The 21,240-nt window shown below is 41.1% G+C and overlaps 1 protein-coding gene across 1 annotated transcript in view; it reads left to right on the plus strand.

Moving 5' to 3' along the window:
* Nucleotides 1-21,240, plus strand: part of LOC127570499 (obscurin-like) — a 465,385-nt gene that overhangs the window by 32,886 nt on the left and 411,259 nt on the right. The window contains exon 5 of the mRNA XM_052016136.1: nt 16,181-16,486. Within this exon, the coding sequence (XP_051872096.1) occupies nt 16,181-16,486 (306 nt within the window). The remainder of the gene's footprint in view (nt 1-16,180; nt 16,487-21,240) is intronic.

Raw genomic sequence — 21,240 nt, forward strand, 5'->3', positions numbered from 1 at the left:
ACCCTCTGTGTAAAAACAAAAAAGTTGCCCCTCAAGTTCCTACAAAATCCTTCCCCCTCACCTTAAATCTATGCCCTTTAGTTCTTGAATCCCCAACCCTCAGAAAAAGTGAATGCATTCACCCTATCTATGCCCCTCATCATGTTATACACAACTGATCACCTCTCAGTTTACTACGCTCTATGGAATAAAGGTCTAGCCTGTTCAACCTCTCCCTATAACTTAGTCTCTCGAGTCCTGGCAACATACTTGTAAATCTTTTTTGCGCTCTTTCCAGTTTAATAACATCTTTCCTATCGCAGGGTGACCAAAATTGAACGCAATACTCCAAGTGTAACCTCTACAGCATCTTGTATATCCGCATCATAACTTCCCAACTTCTATACTCAGTGCTCTGACTGAAGGCTAGTGTGCCAGGAGGCACCTTCACTACTCTGTCTACCTGTGACTCAATTTTCAGGGAACCATGTACCTGAACTTCAAGGTCCCTCTGTTCTACAACATTGCCCAGGGCCCTACCATTGACTGTGAAAGTCCTACCTTGGTTTGACTTTCCAAACTGCAACACCTCACACTTATCTGAATTAAATTCCACTTGCTGGTCTTCGGCCCACTTATTCAGCTGATCAGGGTCCTCCTGCAGTTTTTGATAACCATTTTCACTGTCTATGAAAACACCTATTTTAGTGTCATCTGCAGACTTACTCACCATGCTTTGTACATTCTCATCCAAATCGTTGATATACTGTAGATGACCCTGAGCTATATATTGATTTAGCAACCCCTGAGGCACACCATTTGTCGTGGGCCTCCAGTCTGAAAAATAACCTTCCACCATCACCCTCTGCTTCCCACCATCAAGTCAATTGTGTATCCAATTAGCTAGCTCTCCCTGAATCCCATTTGATCTAACTTTCCATATACCTGACTTTATAACTTTACTTGATCAGGCCATAGAAAAAAAAACATACCCTGGAGATTTATCTAACTTCATACATTTTAAGACATCCAGCACCTCCTCTGCTGTAATGCAGACTGTCCTTAAGACATCTTCATTAACTATCTCAAGTTCTGAAGTCTTCATGTCTTTCTCCATGGTTAAAACAGAGGAGAAATATTCATTGAGGACACCACCCATCTCCTGCAGCTCCATGCATAGATGTTCACTTTGGTCTTTGAGGGACTCTATTCTCTTGCTTGTTACTGTTTTTCCCTTAATATACATAAAATCTCTTTGGATTCTCCTTAACCTTCTCTGCCAAAGCTATCTCATGCCCCCTTTTTGCCCTCCTGATTTCCTTCTTAAGTATACTTCTGCATCGCCTATACTTCTCCAGGGATTCACTTCATCCCAGCTGACTGTACATGACCTATGCCTCCTTCTTCTTGACCAGAGTCTCAAACCCTCGTATTCCAGGACTCCCTGCTCTTGCCAGCCTAGCCCTTCACTCTAATGGGAACATGCAGACCCTGAACTCTTGTTACCTCAGTTTCAAAAGCCTCCCACTTGCCAAACGTCCCTTTGCCTGTAAGCAACCTACTCCAATCAACTTTTGCAGGTTCCTGTCTAATACTGTCGAGATTTGACTTGTCCCAATTTAGAACTTTGTTGCCATTTTCAGGGAACTATGGATTTGCACCCCAAGAATTCTTTTCCCCAATCTCAGGACTGCTCCACCTCTACATTTGATAACTAAGCTATGACTTTCCTTAACCACTTGATATTCTTTACCATTTGCTGTTTCATCTGTCACTTTCTTCCCCTGCCTCATACTTCATTTTGGTCCCCCAGCACTTGCTTTGTTCGCTCTCTAATTGGTTTATTTCTCTGTCACTTTCTTACCATGTGCTGTTATCTTTGCTTTTCCTTTTAAATTGTTCTTCAGTCTTTGAAATGGTTGAGCATCTATTCTTGTCAAATGTTTCTCCATTGTCACTTAGTTAAGTTGGATTGCTTGTACCTGATTCTATTTTTGTACATCCAGTCATAGCCAGGGAATCACTAGCAGTTTCCAATTTTCCCATCCCCACACCTTCGTCTCTGGTGCCCCTTAAGGCCTCTTCCTATTCTTCATTGACATGTTTCCCCTTAGTAACATAATCTGAAAATGTAGTATCAGTTTCCACAATGATGCTGATGAAACCAGATTTATTTTAATGCTAGATATTTTAAGCCTGGCTGATTGTTGAGAAGAAATTTTCCTTCAACAAAACATTGGAAAGATTGATGCGATTCATTGGACTTGCAACAAAATTTTTTTCCTAGTTACTGAATGTATCCTTTCTCTGGTAACAATCTTGTGCTGAACCACACTCTTCATAACTTGGTTTCCTATTTATCTCCAATCTGTTGTATTGCCATATGTCCAAACTACTTCTTAAAACATTATTTCCACCACCTCAACATTGCACTAGCTGCAGCTGATCAGCTGCTTAAGTCTTCATTTACGTCACTAATATTCAAGTATAATTAACTGATACTGAAAATCAGTTTCCACATGTAGGGCTCAGGAAACTTTCCACGAAAATGTGGTCTCTAAATTCTCTATTACAATCGACATGATGATGCTTTGTTGTTTGTTCTGCTTCCTTTGCAGCAGTATCATTTGTCTAACATAGACTATACACACTCAGGTTACTAAGTCCACCCTGTAGAATGTAGGGCTGCTTGATTGCATTGTAGCGGTGTTTGGGATGGCCCACCTCGCTTCTGTCCTTTTGAAATTCACTGTACACTATTCCCTTGGGACAGTCAATTGTTGCATCAATCCTAGTCATTTGCCGCAATGACTTTGTCTACCGGTTTTGTTCTTTGTAGTTTTGTGAGAGGCTGTAATTCACATTATACTGAGCAAGTGCTGCTATTGAAGGCAATTAAGTTTTTTAATATGCTGAAAATAAAAGCAGCAGGTCTGCAGTGAATATTAAGAGATGAGAGGGCAACATTTCTATAAACTTTGGTAGTTTGTAGACATTCTGACCAATAGTTTGTTATTTTGTAGGTGACTGAAAGCAGAGGCAGCTGACTTTAAGTATAATAGCTGCAAGTTTTAATTGGCAGCTATTCATATTTATTTCTTGTAGTGATAGAGGTGGTGGATTTCTGCCAGGAGGTGGTTAGTGTAGGACATTAATTTTCTTAATATTGATATAGAGGCTGACAGGGACACAGCACAGATAAAGAAATAGAACCATAGAACACTACAGCACAGAAAACAGGCCATTCGACCCTTCTAGTCTGTGCCGAAATGTTATTCTGCTGGTCCCACTTACCTGCACCCAGTCCATAACCTTCCAAACCTCTCCCGTCCATGTATCTATCCAATTTATTCTTAAAGCTTAAGAGTGAGCTCATATTTACTACATCAGATGGCAGCCCGTTCCACACTCCCACCACTCTCTGAGTGAAAAGTTTCCCCTAAACCTTTCCCCTTTCACCCTAAAGCCATGTCCTCTCGTTCTTATCTCTCCTAATCTAGGTGGAAAGAGCCTACTCGCATTAACTTTGTCTATGCCCCTCATAATTTTGTAAACCTCTATCAAATCTCCCCTCATTCTTCTACGCTCCAAGGAATAAAGTCCTAACCTGTTCAATCTTTCCCTGTAACTCAACTCCTGAAGACCCGGCAACATTCTAGTAAATCTCCTCTGCACTCTTTCAATTTTACTGATATCCTTCCTATAGGTAGGTGACCAGAGCTGCACACAATACTCCAAATTTGGCCTCACCAGTGACTTATACAACCTCACCATAACGTCCCAACTCCTATGCTCAATACTTTGATTTATGAATGCCAGGATGTCAAGAGCCTTTTTTACAACCCTGTCTACCTGTGACGCCACTTTCAGGGAATTATGTATCTGAACTCCCAGATCCCTTTGTTCCTCCGCACTCCTCAGTGCCCTACCATTTACTGTGTATGTCCTACCTTGATTTGTCCTTCCAAAATGCAACACCTCACACTTGTCTGCATTAAATTCCATCTGCCATTTTCTGGCCCATTCTTCCAGTTGGTTCAGATCCCTCTGCAAGCTTTGAAAGCCTTCCTCGCTGTCCACTACACCTCCAATCTTAGTGTCATCAGCAAATTTGCTAATCCAATTTACCACATTATCATCTAGATCATTGATATAGACAACAAACAACAATGGCCCCAGCACAGATCCCTGAGGCACACCACTAGTCACAGGCCTCCAGTCTGAGAAACAATCATCCACTACCACTCTCTGTCTTCTCCCACAGATTACCAAATAGATTACCCGTGCAAAATATGAATAGACTAACTCAGCAATGATGTTTCTGTCATTGTCCAAAGAGGATCTTCCTCCAGCTGCCTTTCCTGTTGATCCTTCTATCCATTTGAGTCCTCACTGTTTACCCTGCTATGTTGAAATGCATACATGTCAATTTATTTTCACCTGGGATTAGAGACGTGCTATAACTCACAAAAATAACTCTCCACCATCACTGTGTGTCTCCTATTATCAAGCCAATTTTGGATTTAATTTGCCAATATTTCTTGGATCCCTTGGGCTCTAAGGTTTTGGACCAGCTTTTCAAGTGGAACCTTATCAAAAGCCTTACTGAAGTCCATGTAAACTGCTCCAACTGCACTGCCCTCATCAATATATTGGTTACATGGAGACACAAGAAGCTGCAGATGCTGGAATCTGGAACATAAAACAAGCTGCTGGAGGAACTCACTGGGTCTGCCAACATCTATAGAGACAGAGGGATAATCAATATTTCAGGTTGAGACCCTGCATCAGAACAGACAGTGTGGTGGGGAGATAGCCAGTATAAAGAGGTGATAGGGAGGGATGAAGCAGGACCTGGCAAGCAATAGGTGGATCCAGGTAAGGAGGGGTTGGTTTGGTTACCTCTTCAAAAGAATGATCAGGGATAGTCATCAGGGATTTATTGGTGTATTGGTTTATTATTGTCACTTGTACTGAAGCACAGTGAAAAGCTTGTCTTGCATACCATTCATACATATCAATTCATTACACAGTGCATTAAGGTAGTACAGGGTAAAAACAATAACAGAATACAGAGTAAAGTGTCACAACTACAGGGAAGTGCTGTGCATGTAGATAATAAAGGTGCAAGGTCATAACAAGGTAGACTGTGAGGTCAAGAGTCTATCTCATCGTATAAGGGAACCATTCAATAGTCTTATCACAGTGGGATAGAAGCTGCCCTTCAGCCTGGTGCTATGTGTCCTCAGGCTCCTGTATCTTTTGCCTGATGGAAGAGGGGAGAAGAGAGAATGACCTGGGTGAGTGGTCTATGATTATGCTGGCTGCTTCACCAAGGTAGCGAGAGGTAAAGACAAGAGTCCATAGAGGGGAGGCTGGTTTCCGTGATGTGCTGGGCTGTGTCTACAATTCTCTGCAGTTTCTTGTGGTTCCGGGCAGAGCAGTTGCCATACCAAGCCATGATGCATCCAGATAGGATGCTTTCTGTAGTGCATCGATAAAAGTTGGTGAGTGTCAAAGGGGACATACTGAATTTCTTTAGCCTCCTGAGGAAGTAGAGGCGCTAGTGAACTTTCTTGGCCGTGGCATCTACGTGATTTGACCAGGACAGGCTATTGGTGATGTTCACTCCTAGAAACTTGAAGCTCTCAACCCTCTCGACCTCAGCACTGTTGACGTAGACAGGTGCATGTACACTGCCCCCTTTCCTGAAGTCAATGACTGGCTCTTTTGTTTTGTTGACATTGAGAGAAAGGTTGTTGTCATGACACCATGCCACTAAACTCTCTATCTCCTTCCTGTACTGCGACTCATCGTTATTTGAGATACAGCCTGCTATGCTGGTGTCATCTGCAAACTTGTAGACTTTATCAAACCCTTGGTAGCCAGAGTTCCCTGGACTTGACGTTCTTCCTCTTCAGCATTTTCAGTAACATGTTGGCCCCGAACTCGCACTATTTCACTTTTAAAAGACTTCCATTTCCTGAATGTAGATTTACCTGCAAGTAGCTGTTCCCAGTATACATTTTGAAGATCCTATCTAATGAAATTGAAATCTCCCTTCCCCTCCACCCCCCCCAAATTCAGACACCTTTTTTATCCTTTTCCATTACTCCTTTCAAACATGGTGGCTGTTCCCAGAGTGCTCACCCACTGACATTTCATCCACTTACATGGCTTCATTCCCTAGGATTAAACGTCATGCTGACCCATCCCTTGTAGAACTATCTAGGTACTGGCACAAAAAAGCCTCTCTTGGTTTTAAAAAATCCAGCCCATTTAATCCTTTCACACTTAGTGGTATAACTAGCGAGAAGAAGGCTTGTTAATGGCAATTCATATGACTGGAGGAGGTGTAAGCAGAGGGAGAACATTTGGAGAGAGAAATGGAAAATTACTTATATTGCCCCTGAAGCAACTCCTGAGGAAATATTCCCAGGTAACTCCTCTTCAAATTGCAGACCATAATATTGATTGGAGCAAATTGCATAGGTTGGGTTGTGAACTTTTTTGTAGAAAACCCAGATGTTTTAACTTCACAGCATACCTCCTAACAGTTCCATATAAAACTTCTGGTTTATAGTCAGGTGGGAAGGATCTGAAGCAGGTCACAAGATCAAGCAGATCCAGTATCCAACCTGGGGTGGGGAGGGAAAGTCGTTGATTATGTTGGAGATTGGGTGCGGGGGAACCACTCTTGTTCTTACTGGGCCACAAAGGTGTCCTCACTTCACTGCAATTTCTTGGTTTCCAGAATTTGACGTAAAACCTGTGAAGCAGGTTAGGCAGAGGTTTGCTCATTTAAAATGTCAGCTTATTGTGTGCCCCTTGTCCTGCCTCAGTAAAATCCTGAAGTCATTGGGTTGGTCCTGGCATCGTAACATGCTGTCATTTTCTTAGATTTAACTCTCTCCTCATTAACAAATCCATATTCTTCTGGATATTACAACTCATCATTTTGCATCCTTGAGATCCTGTGTGATCCCTTTATAGAATGTTTTCTCAAAATTCTCTGAACTTACTGTATCCTATTTATCAATCCGGTCAGTCCCACCTTTAGAAATCACTCTTAAATTTGTTTGTAATTATAAAAAGAGAGAATTTGAGGGAGTTAAGACATGTAGAAATATGCATAGATAAACAGCAATACAAAAGAGAGAAAATGTAAAACAAATGGTGGCAGGTGGGAGAATGAGAAATAAGCTGTTTACTTTTCACATTGTTCTGTGAAATATGACTTGGGGGAAAAATCTAAAATTTATATCTCAAATATGAATGTGTTGTTTGAGAATTTCAGAATTTGTTTCAGTGTTTGAAGATATCTATATTTTTGAAAATCACTGTTGTTTGTTACATAATTTGTGCACTGTTCACACAATTCTATGATTCTATGATCTTATACCATATCAATGGTATAAGTTCATAGAATCATAGAATTGTTACAGTACAGTTACTGCCATTTAAGAGCAATCTAGTCAGTTTCATTCCTGAAGCCTCATAATTTTTTCTCCCACAAGTATCCTTCCAGAAAGGAACAGTTGAATCTGCTTCCATCATTAAATTCCAGATATGATGATTTCATGCATTATAAAGTCACTTCTGGCTTTTTTGTCAATCACTTCAAATCATAGAATTGAACAGCATGGAAAGAGGCCCTTTGGCCAATTCATCCACGTTGACCAGTGGGCACCGTTCTGTATTAACCACATTGCCCAGCAATTGGTCCATAGTCCTCTTTGTCCAAGCGATTCAAGTGTTTATTGAGACACTTAATAAATTTTGTCAGTGATCCATCTTCAAACATTCTCTCAAGCATTGCATTCCAAGTACTTTCCGCTCTCTGGCTGAAGAAGGTCCTCCTCATATCCCCTCTGAATCTCTTCCTTCTAACCCTAAACCTATGTTCCGCTAGTTTTAGCTGCCTCTGATATGGGGAAAAGTTTCCCCAAGAAAGCACACGAACGCCTCTACTTTCTCAGAAGGAAAGTTGGCATGTCCCCGAAGACTCTTACTAAGTTTTATAGATGTATCATAGAAAGCATCCTATTCAGATGCATCACAGCTTGGTATGCCCAAAACCTCAAATTGTAGAGAGTTGTGAATGCAGCCCAGTCCATCACACAAACTGGCTTCCCTTCCATTGACTCCATCTACACTTGCTGCTGTCTCGGGAAATCAAGGACTCCTCCCACCTTGGTCATTCTGTCTTCTACCCTCTCAATTCTGGCAGAAGATACAAAGGCCTTAGAGCACGAACCACCAGACTAATGGACAACTTCTATCCCACTGTGATCAGATCTCTTGGATGGACCTCTCATACGCTAAAAGGTGAACTCTTGATCTCTCAATCTACTTTGTCGTGGCTATTGCACTTTATTTGTCTACCTGCACTGCACTTTCTCTAACTGTAACACTATATTCTGCATTCTTTTTATCATCTTTGATGTAATTATGGATGGCATAATCTGTCTGGATGACATGCAAAACAAAAGCTTTTCACTATACATATGACAATAATAAATCAATACCAAGTTTCCTGCAGTCTATACTATATCTATACTGCTCATGCTTTTACATACCTCAATTGTATCCCCTCTTGCCCTCCTCTGTTCCAGGGAAAAAAGACCCAGCTTCTCCAGTCTCTACTCATAACTGAACTGCTCTATCCTAGGCAACATCCTGGTGAATCTCTTCTGCAGCCTCTCCAGTGCTATCACATCTTTCCTTTACCTTGGTGACCAGAACTGCATGCAGTACTCCAGTTGAGGTCTGACCAAGGTTTTATAAAGTTGGAGCATAAACTTTGCTGTTTCTGTATTCAGTGCCCCAACTAATGAAGGCCAGTATCCTGTATGCCTTCCAAACCATATTGTCTACCTGCGATGCCATAGTACTCCAAGGTCCCTCTGTTGCTCAGTACTCCATAAAGCCTCTCATTCATGGTGTATGTCCTTGTCTCATTAGAGCTCATAAATGCATCACCTTGCATTTGTCTGGATTAAACTCCATCTGCCATTTTTCAGCCCATTTTATCAAAACATTTCGTCACGGCTTAAGACTACCTTCCACACTGTCAATAACTCTGCCAAAATCTGTGTCATTTATGTCCTTACTGATCTTGATACCACATCTACATCAAAGTCATTCAGGTATAATACAAACAACAAGGATCCCAGCACTGATCCTTGTGGGACACCACTAGTCACCGACATCTAATCGCAAAAAACAACCTCCTACCATCAACCTCTATCTCCTATTGCCAAGCCAATTTTGGATCCAATTTGCCAACTTTCCCCGGGTTTCAAGGGCCCTACCTTTTGAACCAATCTTCCACGTGGGACCTTTTCTAAGGTTCACTAAATTCCATGTAAATCACATTTACTGCCCTGCCCTCAAATCAATGCACTTTGTTACCTTTTCAAAGAATTCAATCAAATTGATCAGATATGATCTGCCCTTGACAAAGTCATGTTGGCTATCTCTAATTAGTCCCTGCCTTTCCCCAATGATCATTAATCCTTTCCCTCAGAATTTTATCCACTTTCTTCCATACCATTGATGTTAGGCTCATAGGTCTATAGTTACCAGGCTTTTCCCTGCTGCCTTTCTTGGAAAGGGGGATTATGTTTTCTGTCCTCCACTTATCTGGTACATCAATTGTGTCCAGCAAAAATTTAAAAATCTCAGCCAGGGCCTCATAAATCTCATTGCTTGCTTTCCATAGCAACCTGGGATAAATCCTATCCAATCCTGAGGACATCCAGTTTTAAGCCTGCCAAGGCATCAAGTACCTCCTCTTTATTTACGGAGAACTGCAGTAGAGCTTCACCTATCTCTTGACTGAATTCTCAAACTATGAAATCTGTCTCTTTTGTGAATACTGATGAAAAATATTCATTTGGGACCTGACCTATACCTTTTGGCTCCATGCACACATTGCCTCTGATCTTCCTTTTTAATCGTCTCCCTACACTTCTTCTACTCTTGACAGGCACTCCCCCATCATTAGTTCCCAATGCCTGTCATATGCCTTTTTTTCTCTTTATCCAACCCTCAATATCCTTTGACATCCAGGGTTCCTTATAATTATTAACCCTGGGTTTAACACTTACAGGAACATGTTGGTCTTGAACTCTTGCTACTGTGCAAATGGAGGCTTACTTGCAAGTAGATACTCCCAATCTACCTTTGCCAGGTCCTGCTTTATGTTAATGAAATTGGCCACTGCCCCCCCCCCCCCCATTTAAGACCTTTAATTCTGATCCATCCCTATTCTTTTCCATATCAACTTTAAGAATACATGAAGTTATGGTCACTATCTCCAACATGTTTCTCTATTGACACTCCCTCCACTTGACCAACCACATTCCCCAAAATAAGGCCCAGTAATGCTCTTTCCCTCACTACTATGTCAAAAAGCTCTTCTGGACACACCAAAAAATCTGTCCTCTGTGAGCTCTTAAAGCTAAGACAATCACTGTTAATATTTGGGAACTTGAAATCCCCCGGTTTAACAACCTTACTTTTATAGCATCTCTTTGATATCTGCCTTCATAGCTGTTCCTTTTTCTCCTGTTGAAAGGTCTGTAAAATACCCAGAGCAGTGACAACATCCATTTTGTTTCTAATTTCTACCTATACTGCTTCATTTGTGGAGCCTTCCAGGATATCCTCCCTCAATACTGAAGTCTTCGACTTACAATGCAATACTTCTTGCCCTATTACTCCTCCTCCTGTCTCGCCTGAAAATTCTCTACCCTGGGATATTGAGTTGTGAATCCTGCCTGTCCTTCAACCATGTGTCAGCGATGGCAACGATATTGTGTTAATTAAATCTTTGAGTTCTTTTAATAAAATTTAGCTTTGAATTCCCATGATGTTCACTTGCTCATTTGTTCTGCCTTCTGGATTTACTAACTTTTTCTCGTCTAGGTGCTTGTACCTCTTCTTCTGAACAACTACTGAGCCCACTTCTCCTGCCTGTATTCTTTGTTTCTTGACTATTCTGCCTATTATAACAGTTTCTCTTTTTTTTTCCCCAATCAGTCCAGCCCCTTCATGTTTTTGAACGTTTCTGTCAAAGTACTTCACAACCTTCTCTGCTCCAAGGAAGTAGTTCCAGAAAATTTCTAAATTCACTGCATTGGCGCCAGTAGGTGGATGTGCTGAATCTGCAAGTGATCAGACTTGGCAGCAATATTAGTTAAGAGAAAACTGTCCAGTGCATCTGGAAGCAAAATCTGAAATCTTACCACTATCATTACACTTGCTAAGTCTGCTAAATAATGTTACTATTTATAGCCAGTCCACATAGCCAAATGCTGGTGATGGATCTCAGTGCAACCAGGACACTTGACATTAGCAACAACCATTAAGAAAAAGGTGGTACAAAGGAAATGATCAGAGAATTTAGTGAATCATGGATTTACTCTGGCATTTGCTTGACAGGTACTTAATAATTTTGTGAGATGCTATCTGTATTAGCTGCATTTGCTAGTTCCATCTGAAGTAGCCCACTAAGCCAAACTTGCCCTGATGTTTCCCCCTTTCACGAATGGTAATCTTACATCTTTTATTTTGTTTCGCTCCTATCTTCCTACATGGCTTTTCTGAGTTTGTATTATCTAATGGACCCACTTCCTGTTCCTTTTACCCATTCCTACTGAATTGCCAACTGCCCAACTTCCCTTTCAAATATTTTCCTTTTAACAATGATATGAATTGCACAATGCATGATTGTGATAAACTATCCTATCTTACTATTCTAGACTTTCTCATTTTTTTTGGGATCATACTAATTTTCCACAAATGCCTGAGCTCTGTCCTCATTTGGTTCCATTCTTTGTCATCACTTTTTTCACCTTCTCCCCCATCTCTGTTTTGTCATGTTGTTTGTTCAGTATTTAGATGAGCACTAGTTATCTCCAACTAAGTAATGGAAAGAATGAGGCACATGAAAATCAGTTAATCCTGTCTGTTGTACCAACTTGATCTTGTGTTCAAAAACAGAGAGGCTGGACAACCTAGCCAATCAAGCAGCATCTGTGGAAAGAGAAATCAGTTAACGTTTCAGGCCGAAATTAGTACTTGCTTTTTCTCTCTCTTAGTTCCAATGAATAGTCTTTGACTTGAATCATTAATTGGTTTCTCTCTCCACAAATGCTGCTTGACCGGCTGAGTTCTTCTAGCATTTCTGTTTTTGTTTCAGATTCCAGCATCTGCAGTTTTATTTGTTTTCTGTTGACCTTGTGCTCACCTTTTCAAATTAATGTCCATTATAACATTGGTAGAAGACAATCATATACTCTTTGTGGAGATGGTCTTCATACAAAGAGGCACCCTCCACTGATTGGTATAGCAGCACAACTTTGCTAAACAGGATGGACTTGGAATACAGCTGACTGCTCAAAATTGGGCATCCATGAGGCACTGTGGACCATCAGTGACTGCAGAAATGTACATTACCACTATCAGTAATCTCACAGCATGACATTTCCTCATTTTACTGTTATAATCAGATGACACAAAAATTGGCAGAGTTGTGGATAGTGAGGAAGGTTGTCAAATGATTCAGCAGGATATAGACCAGTTGGAATGTGGGCAGAGAAATGGCGGATGGAGTTTAATCTAGACAAGTGTGAGATGTTGCACTTTAGGAGGTGAAATGTAAGAGGAAGGTGTATAGTAAATGGCAGGACCCTTGGGAGCTTTGATGTACCGAGGGATCTTGGGGTGCAAGTCCATAACTCCCTGAAAGTACCAATACAAGTAGATAGGGTGGTAAAGAAGACATGTGGCATACTTGCCTTCATAGGTCCGGGTGTTGAGAATAAAAGTCAGGAACTCATGTTATAGCCATATTAAACTCTGTTTAAGCCATAATTGGAGTATTGTGTTCAGTTCTGGTTGCCGCATTACAGAAAGGATATGGAGGCTTTGGATAGAGTGCAGAAGTTCACAGGATGTTGCCTAGATGAGAGAATATTAGTTATAAGGAGAGGTTGGACAAACTTCATTTATTTTCTTTGGAGTGTTGGAGGCTGAAGGGCAACCTGATAGAAGCATATAAAATTGTGAGAGCCACAGATAACTTAGACAATCTGAGTCCTTTTCCCAGGATGGAGATGTCAAATACTTGAGGGCATAGCTTTAAGGTGAGAGATAAAAGGTTTAAAGGAGATGTGTGAGGCAAATTTTTTGCACAGGGAGTGGTAGGTGCCTGGAACGCTCTGCCAGGGAAAGTGGTGGAAGCAGATACGATAGCATCTCGAGTCATTTAGACTGGCACATGAACAGGCAGGGAATGGAGAAATATAGACCATGTGCAGGTGGGATTAGTTCAAATTGGCATCATAGCCAGCATAGACATCTTGGGCTGAAGGATCTGTTCCTGTGCTGTATTGTTCTATATTCTTTGTATAATCAAGCCAGGGGTTCATCCTTGGTTCATTGTAGAAGCAGCAGCACTGGGTGTATCTGAAAATTGAGGTGCCCAGCACAAGCCTGACTGAGCTAAGTGATCTCACAGTCAATAGATCAAATCAAAGCTCTGTTAGTTCTGCCATGTCTAGCTGTGAATGGTGTAGACAATTAAATATCTAACAGGAGGCAGAAGCTACATTCTACAAGTTGGTGCTGCATAGTATGTGAGTGCTAAAGGCAAGACTGAAGTTCTCCTGGATGTTACCTGGATTAGATAATATTAGTTATAAGGTAAGGTTGGATAAACAGCTCGATATTGCTCTAGTTAATATTCTGGCTTCAGTACTGAAGACATGTTCTAGAGGCAGCTGAATAGCCTACTCTTGTCCCATTTTCTTATGTTCTTGTGTTCAGAGAAAGCTCCGCTTCAGGCCAAGCTGTTTCAATACATTTACATCACAGGCACCTGCTTAACAATGTGATAAGTTGCCTAAGAAGCAGAACAAGTTGAATTGAACGAATTGCCACAACAATTACCAATTATCAGAAAATTGACAGAAGGTATTGTTGACTGTGCTACCAAGCAGCACTTGCAACATCCTCTTCACTGGTACCCAGTTTGGGTTCCCCCAGAGCCACTCGGCTACATTGTGCAATCATCCAAGAACAATCTTTAATTCTATTTGCAACTCTTCAGCAAATGAAGCAGTCCATGTCCACATACAGCAAGTACCATTAGAAGTGTAGAAAAATAGAAGCAGAACTAGGCCACTTGGCCCTTCAAGCTTGTTCAGCCATTCAGCATGATCATAAAAACGCAGAAGGTCAGGATGTCAGGCAGCATTTGAGGAGTAACAAACAATCTGCTAAAGGAACTTGGTGGGTTGAGCAGCATTCCTTTCCCTGCATGGATGTTGCTCGACCTGCTGAGTTTCTCAAGCAGATTGCTTGTTGCTTCAGATTCCAGTGTCTGAAGTCTCTTGTGTCAACATTTGTTGAGTCTCAGAGTTAAGGTTTCAGATCCAAGGGAAGTTAATGTGTCAGATCAAGAACATCCTAGGTATCACCACTGGCCAAATTTTCAGCTGGACCAGCCACACAAATAAAATGGATACAGGATCAGATTGGGGACTGGACATTTTGAGTTGAATGACACACTTCCTAACATTCCAAAGTATTTCCATCATCTACAAAATACAAATCCAGGGAGGTGATGGAGTACTCCTCACCTCCCTGGATGAGTGCAGCTCCAGCAACACTCACGATGTTTGATACTGTTCTCAGCAAAGCAGCCTGCTTGATTGGCATCCCATTCATTCGCTTTACCACTGGAAACCTCTACCACCAAGAGCTGCATGTACAGGGGAACACTACCAAATGCAAGTTCTCCCTCAAGGTGCATGTCATCCTTACTTTGAAATATATGGCCATCATGTCGAAGTCTAAATTGTGGAACTCCTTGTCTTACAGCATTCTGGTATATATTCACCAGAAGGATAGCAGTGGTTCAAGAAAATTGCTCTCGCCAATAAAACTTGAATCCTGAAAAATGAATAAACAAAACCATGGCTGCAGTCTACCATCTATAAAGTGCATTGGTTACTCTGACAACACCTCCCAAACCTATGACATCTAGAACCAAGAACATCAGGAACATAGGAACCATTATCTGTAGATTTCCTTGAAATCACATTTAATTCTGACTTGGAAGTATACATTCGTTCCTGTTTTGTATCTGGGTATAAGTCCTGCAGCTTCCTCCCCAACAGCATTGTGGAAGTACCTTCACCATAAGGACAGCAATGATTCAATAAAAAAGCTCATACCACCTATTCAAGAACACATAGGGATGGACAATAAATGTTAGCCGAGCTATTTGGTGTTCATTGATCCTGTTATGAAACCCAAGCTATGTTGGCAACAACAACACTATCCTCAGCTACAGATTATGGCACTAAATGATTACCTAATCACTTACAATTGAAAAGACTGTGTGCTACACAGGGCCCTGTCAATCACCTGTCTTCTTGCAGGAGTTTGCCCTCAGTAGCATACTAGAAGAAACAGCATGGCATGTGACAGATAAGCTCAGGCAGGTTGCTGGTCATTAAGATCTCTGCCTTAAACACTGGAGTAATTTGCTAATCCATTTCTTGATCCATCCAAGAAGGTGCTGTTAGAGGATCAATAAAAATCGGACCATGTGACCCAGCTCATTTTACCATTGTTATCTTTAATTTGAGGTGGTGCTGAGGTTTTTCTTGATATTAATGGTAGTAAAGAAATAATGTGGCAATGAGTAACTGAACACAGTCTAACATATTGAGTTGCTGCACTGTTTTGCAAGTTTGAAAGAAATTCCTGGCTAGAAATTTGTCCTGTGTGTAAAATGGGCAATATCAGATCAGCTATGCTGCGAATGTTATTTGATTGCATTGACGTCAGTACAATTAGATACCAGGTGTTGTGTATAATGGACATTGAATCCAATATTTTGCTTCATGGCTTGGTTTCTTTCTTGACCCATCTATTTCAAGGTAGCTTCAAATTATTTGCTATGTTGTGGTCAAGTCTGTTATTAATATATACCATTATGCAGAAGTTTAATGTGAACTACTCATTACAAAATCTGCAACTTTCCAGAGTAGGTTTATTGCAATAATATTGATTTGAGTGTTTCAATAGAATTTAACCAAAGAATTCATCAGTGCCTGTCTATTTTCAAGCTTTATTTTGCATTTCTTGACTTTGTCAGTAATATCTTTGTATTTTTTCCTAGCACCCCGGAAAGTTCCACCACATCCCCCAGTCAACCCTGTGGTCAAAGAAAAAACGGAAACATCTGTTACTTTGGCTTGGTCACTGCCTGTAGATGTGCCACCTGCCCCTGTGACTGGATACATAGTAGAAAGAACGAAAATAGGAAGCAATACCTGGACAAGGTGCCATACTTCAGAAAAGATAGAGGCACAAGAGTTCGCACTGAGTGGCTTGTCAGAAGGAGCTACTTATCAGTTCAGAATTAGTTCTGTAAACAACTTTACTCAGAGTGAATACTTAGAAGTCCCAGGAACATTTTATATTGGTGAGTATCGTCTTTCTCTTTCTTCATGCATATTCTCCATTATTGGTCATTTGTTCCTGCTCTTTTCTTTAATTTATTTGCAAATAAACTATAATTTTAGCAGATTCATGGAAAAATTGCTGCACAGAATTTGCCATTTAGCTCACACTATGCAAGATGGTCTCACTCTCCCTCCCCCCCCCCCCCCCCCCCCCCATAGGACTGCAGATTTTTCCCTTTCAAGCACTAATTCAACTCCCTTTTGGACATCATGGTTAGACCACAGTTAGAGCATTATGAACAGAAAGAATATGGTAGCAATAGAGAGTGCAGAAGAGATTCACTGGAATGTGGCTGGAATGGAGGGCTGTAGTTAGTTATTAGATAGGTATGGTTTATTCTCACTGGAAATTAAGAGGCTGAGGGGTGACTTTATAGAAGTCTATAAGATTATGAGGCCACAGATAGGATAGATAGTCAGAATCTTTTTCCCAAGGCAGGGGAATCGAGAACTAGAGGGCATGTTTAAGGTGAGAGGGGAGAAATTTAAAGGAGATCTGAGAGTATGTTTTACACACCGAGGGAGGTGAATATCTGGAACGAGCTGCCAGAGGAAGTGGTAGAGGCAGATACAATTACAGCACTTAAAGGTGTTTAGGCAGGTATTTGGATAGGAAAAATGTAGAGGATTACGGACCTTATGTGGTCAAATGGGATTAGTGTAGATGGGCATCATGGTCAGCATGTAAGAGGAGGGTCAGAAGGGCCTGTTTCTGTGCTGTACAGTTCTATGATTCTATGATCATGAATGAATCTGCATCCTTTACTCCCCCTGCTGGACATTGTTGATTTCAACCATTTGCTGTGTAAAAAAAATCTGGCTTTTGAGCCTTCTGTCAGTTGAACAGTTTCTTTCAATCTTCTCTGTCTAGGCACTTAATGATTTTAAGTCTCTCTATAAAATCCCTACTTACAAGATCACAAGACAAGGGAGCAGAAGTAGGCCGGTCGGCCCATTGAGTCTGCTCCACTTAGCCTCCTCTGTTCCAAGGAGAACAATGCCAGTTTCTCCATTATTTTTATGTAACATGTGCATAATCCCTAGAATCATTGATTTACCAGTTGACATGTTTCACTCTAGATAAAAGAAAAAAAATTGTTTTTGCTTTGTTAAAAATACTATGACTTTAAGAAATTAAAATTATCTTGGACTTGATATGGTTGACATCAAGATGAGTTTTGTCAGCATTGACCTCCACTGTCTCATGGCTAATACGAGTTAAAATCATAATTTACTTGCAGAATCCAACATTGAATAATTCCATTTTGTAGGCTCTGTGGAAAAGTCTCCATTCCATTATGAATCAAGAAGCTCCTCTTAATACCTGCCAAGGTTTCATAGTGACATCAGCCAGTGTGCAATGCATATTTTGATGCCAGTTGTTCAAAATTGTTTGTGTATATGAGGGTTTGAACTGAATGGGCTTTGCTTTTTGAAGCACCCTTAACTAATGGGTTGTAATCTGCCTTAGCCTTAATCAAAGGATAATGTAATCACGCTTGGGCTGCAGCCAGGAAGATTGAGTGTTTGTCCTCTTCAATGTTCCTTCTTTTGTATTTACCTAGGCAATTACACCCAGCATCTGAACCCTGCATCTCAGCCTCCTGATTCTCTGCCTAATTCCTTGGACCTATCTTCTCCCTCGCATACTCCTAAGTCGTCTTTGATCCTTACTGTGACAGACTCCCAAACAATTCCTCAACCTTCACTGATCTTATCCCCAATAAAGTTGCCATCCTCAATCAGCAAGGTTAGGGAGTGGAGAGGGTAGATCTATTGCTTTCTCCCACAACCAGGCAGCAATTTTGAGCATAGAATTGTACAGCACAGATACAGGCCCTTTGGCCCACCATGTCAGTGCTGACTTTTCCCGTCCATCTGCACTAATCCCATTTGCCCAAATTAGGACTGTATCCTTCTATGCCTTGCCTATTTAAGTGTATGTCCAAATGCCTCTTAAATGTAGTATTTTCATCTGATTCTAGCACCTCCTCTGGCAGCATGTTACAGATGTCACTCTCTGTGTAACAAAAAATCTAACCCCTCAAATACTTTTTAAAGCTTTTTCCTCTTACCTTAAACCGATGCCCTCTTGTTTATGATACCCCTACCGTGAGACAAAGATTTTGACCATTTACCCTATCTATGCCTGTAAACAAAAACAAATTTATATACTTCTCTTTGGTCACCCCTCAGACTCCTTTGCTCCAGAGAAGCCAAGCCCAGCCTCTCCAGTCTCTCCCCATAACTAAAGTCCTCCAATCCAGGCAACATCCCAGTGAATATCTTCTGTACTCTCTCCAGTGCAACCATATTCTTCCCAGAGTGTGGCAACCAGAACTGCACATAATACTCCAAATGTAGTCTAACTGGTGTTTTGTAAAGTTGCAACATAATGTCCCAACTCTTATATTTTGTGCTCTAATGTATGAAGGTAAGCATGTCATATGCCACCTTCACCACTCTATCAACCTGTGTTGCCTCTTTCAGGGAACTATTGACTTAGACCCCTAGGTCTCTCTATTCATCAACATTCTTTAGCACCCTACCATTTACTGTATATGTTGCCCCTATTTGGCTTCCCAAATGCATCTCCTTTCATCTGTGGGGATTAAATTCCATCTGCCAATGCTCTGCTCAACTTTCTATCTAATCTATATCCTTCTGTAACTTTAGATAATTTCCTCAGTATCCATACCACCACCAATTTTCGTGTCACCTGCAAACTTAATAATCATACCTCTTAAATTCACATTCAAGTTGTTAATACATTTCACAAATAATAATGCCACAAGCACCAATCTCTGAGGTACGGTGCAAGTTACAGACTTACAATTAAAAAAAACCTTCTACCACTACCCCCTGCCTCCTATCACCAAGCCAATTTTGGATCTAATTAGCCAGCTTACTTTGGATCTCATGTGTCTTAACCTTCTTCGACTACCCTACCGTGCGGAACCTTGTCAAATACCTTACTAACGTCCACATCTATCGCCCTACCTTCATCAACCTCCTTTGTTTATATCCTGAAAAATCTTGATCAAATTAGTGAGATAGAATTTCCTCGCATGCTTACTATCCCTGATCAGCTTTTGCCTTTCCAAATGTACATAGATTCTGTCCCTTACAATTTTTTCCAGTAAACATGTCTGAGGGTTTCTAGGTTTATGCTGTAAATCTTGCAAAAATAAACCTCTGAAATGTCCATCATATCTGCATGTAGTGGAAGTGTAGATGTCATTCTTAGGTGGTCCAGGAAGGATTGATTGCCTTTAGATTTGAGCTTGAAAACATTGGAGCCATCACCTAATAAAAGTTCCTGAATTGAGTCTTTGGCTTGATACTTGTCTTTTATTAAGTGGATGGCCTCTTTTGCTTTAATGGCAGGGGCACTCATGCCCATTATGTCCAGTAAAAATAAATTCCTGAAGTGCATGGATTTGACCTATTCCTACAAACATTTAAAATCTACAAAATCAAGTGTGGAGGATGTCAGTAAAGAGAATTTCATTTTAAGTTGATAATTCACCAATAAATTGATTGAGACAAAGTGGATCCAGGAAAAATGTCAAGTTATGAAAGGAGGGTGACCTGTACAAGAGCGATGGGTTGCACCTGAACTGGAGGGGAACCAATATCCTGTCAGGGAGGTTTGTTAGTGCTACTGGGGAAGGTTTAAACTAGCTTCACAGTGGGATGGCATCCGGAACAACAGGTCAGTAAGTGACGGATCGGAATCGCGGGCTGACGTCAGGGAATGTAGTATTAGGCAGATTCCTGATAACAGATGTGATGGGACGAATGGTTTGAAGTGTTTGTACTTTAGTGCCCAGAGTATTATGGGCAAGAGTGATGAACTTAGAGCATGGATCAGTACATGGAACTATGAAGTTGTAGCCATTACAGATTCTTGGTTGAAGGAGGGACAAGAATGAGTGATCGATGTACCAGGGTTTCTAAGTTTTAGGAAGAAAAGAGGGGGAGGAGTTGTAATACTAATCAGCTGCAGTCTGGGGAGACATAATCGAGCGCTCGGATACAGAGTCTATTTGGGTAGAACTCAGGAATAGGAAGGGTGCAATCACTCCCTTGGGGGTGTACTATAGACCTCCCAATCACCACCGGGACATTGAGGAACGGATATGCAAACAGATTAGAGAAATGTTTAAAAATTATAGGGTTGTGGTCATGGGAGACTTCAACTTCCCTGATTATAAATTGGGTCCTTTTTAGTGCAAGTGGGTTAGATGGGGCAGAATTTGTTAGGTGTATCCAGGAGGGGTTCCTAAATCAATATGTTGACAGTCCAGCAAGGGGAAGAGTCTATTCTGGACCTGGTGTTGGGAATTGAGCCTGGCCAGGTGACTCACCTATCAGTGGGTGAGCAATTGGCGAACAGTGACTACAGCTCATTAACTTTCAGGATAGCTATAGATAAGGATAGGTATAGGGCTAGTGGGAGGGTTTTAATTGGAGCAGGGCTAATTATGAAGGCACAAGGCAGGAACTAGGTCGGGTAAACTGGGAAAACCTTTTTGCTGGTAAGTCCACGTCGAGCATGTGGGAAGTGTTTAAGGATCAAATACACAGAGTACAGGATAGGTATGTCCCAATTAGAAGGAAGGACATGAATGGGAAAATAAGGGAACCTTGGATGTTCAGAGAAATAATGAACTTAATCAAGAAGAAAAAGGACAAGCATGTAGAGCTTCGG

The sequence above is a fragment of the Pristis pectinata genome, chromosome 5 (genome assembly GCF_009764475.1).
Source record: "Pristis pectinata isolate sPriPec2 chromosome 5, sPriPec2.1.pri, whole genome shotgun sequence".
In the NCBI taxonomy this organism is placed as follows: Eukaryota; Metazoa; Chordata; class Chondrichthyes; order Rhinopristiformes; family Pristidae; genus Pristis; species Pristis pectinata.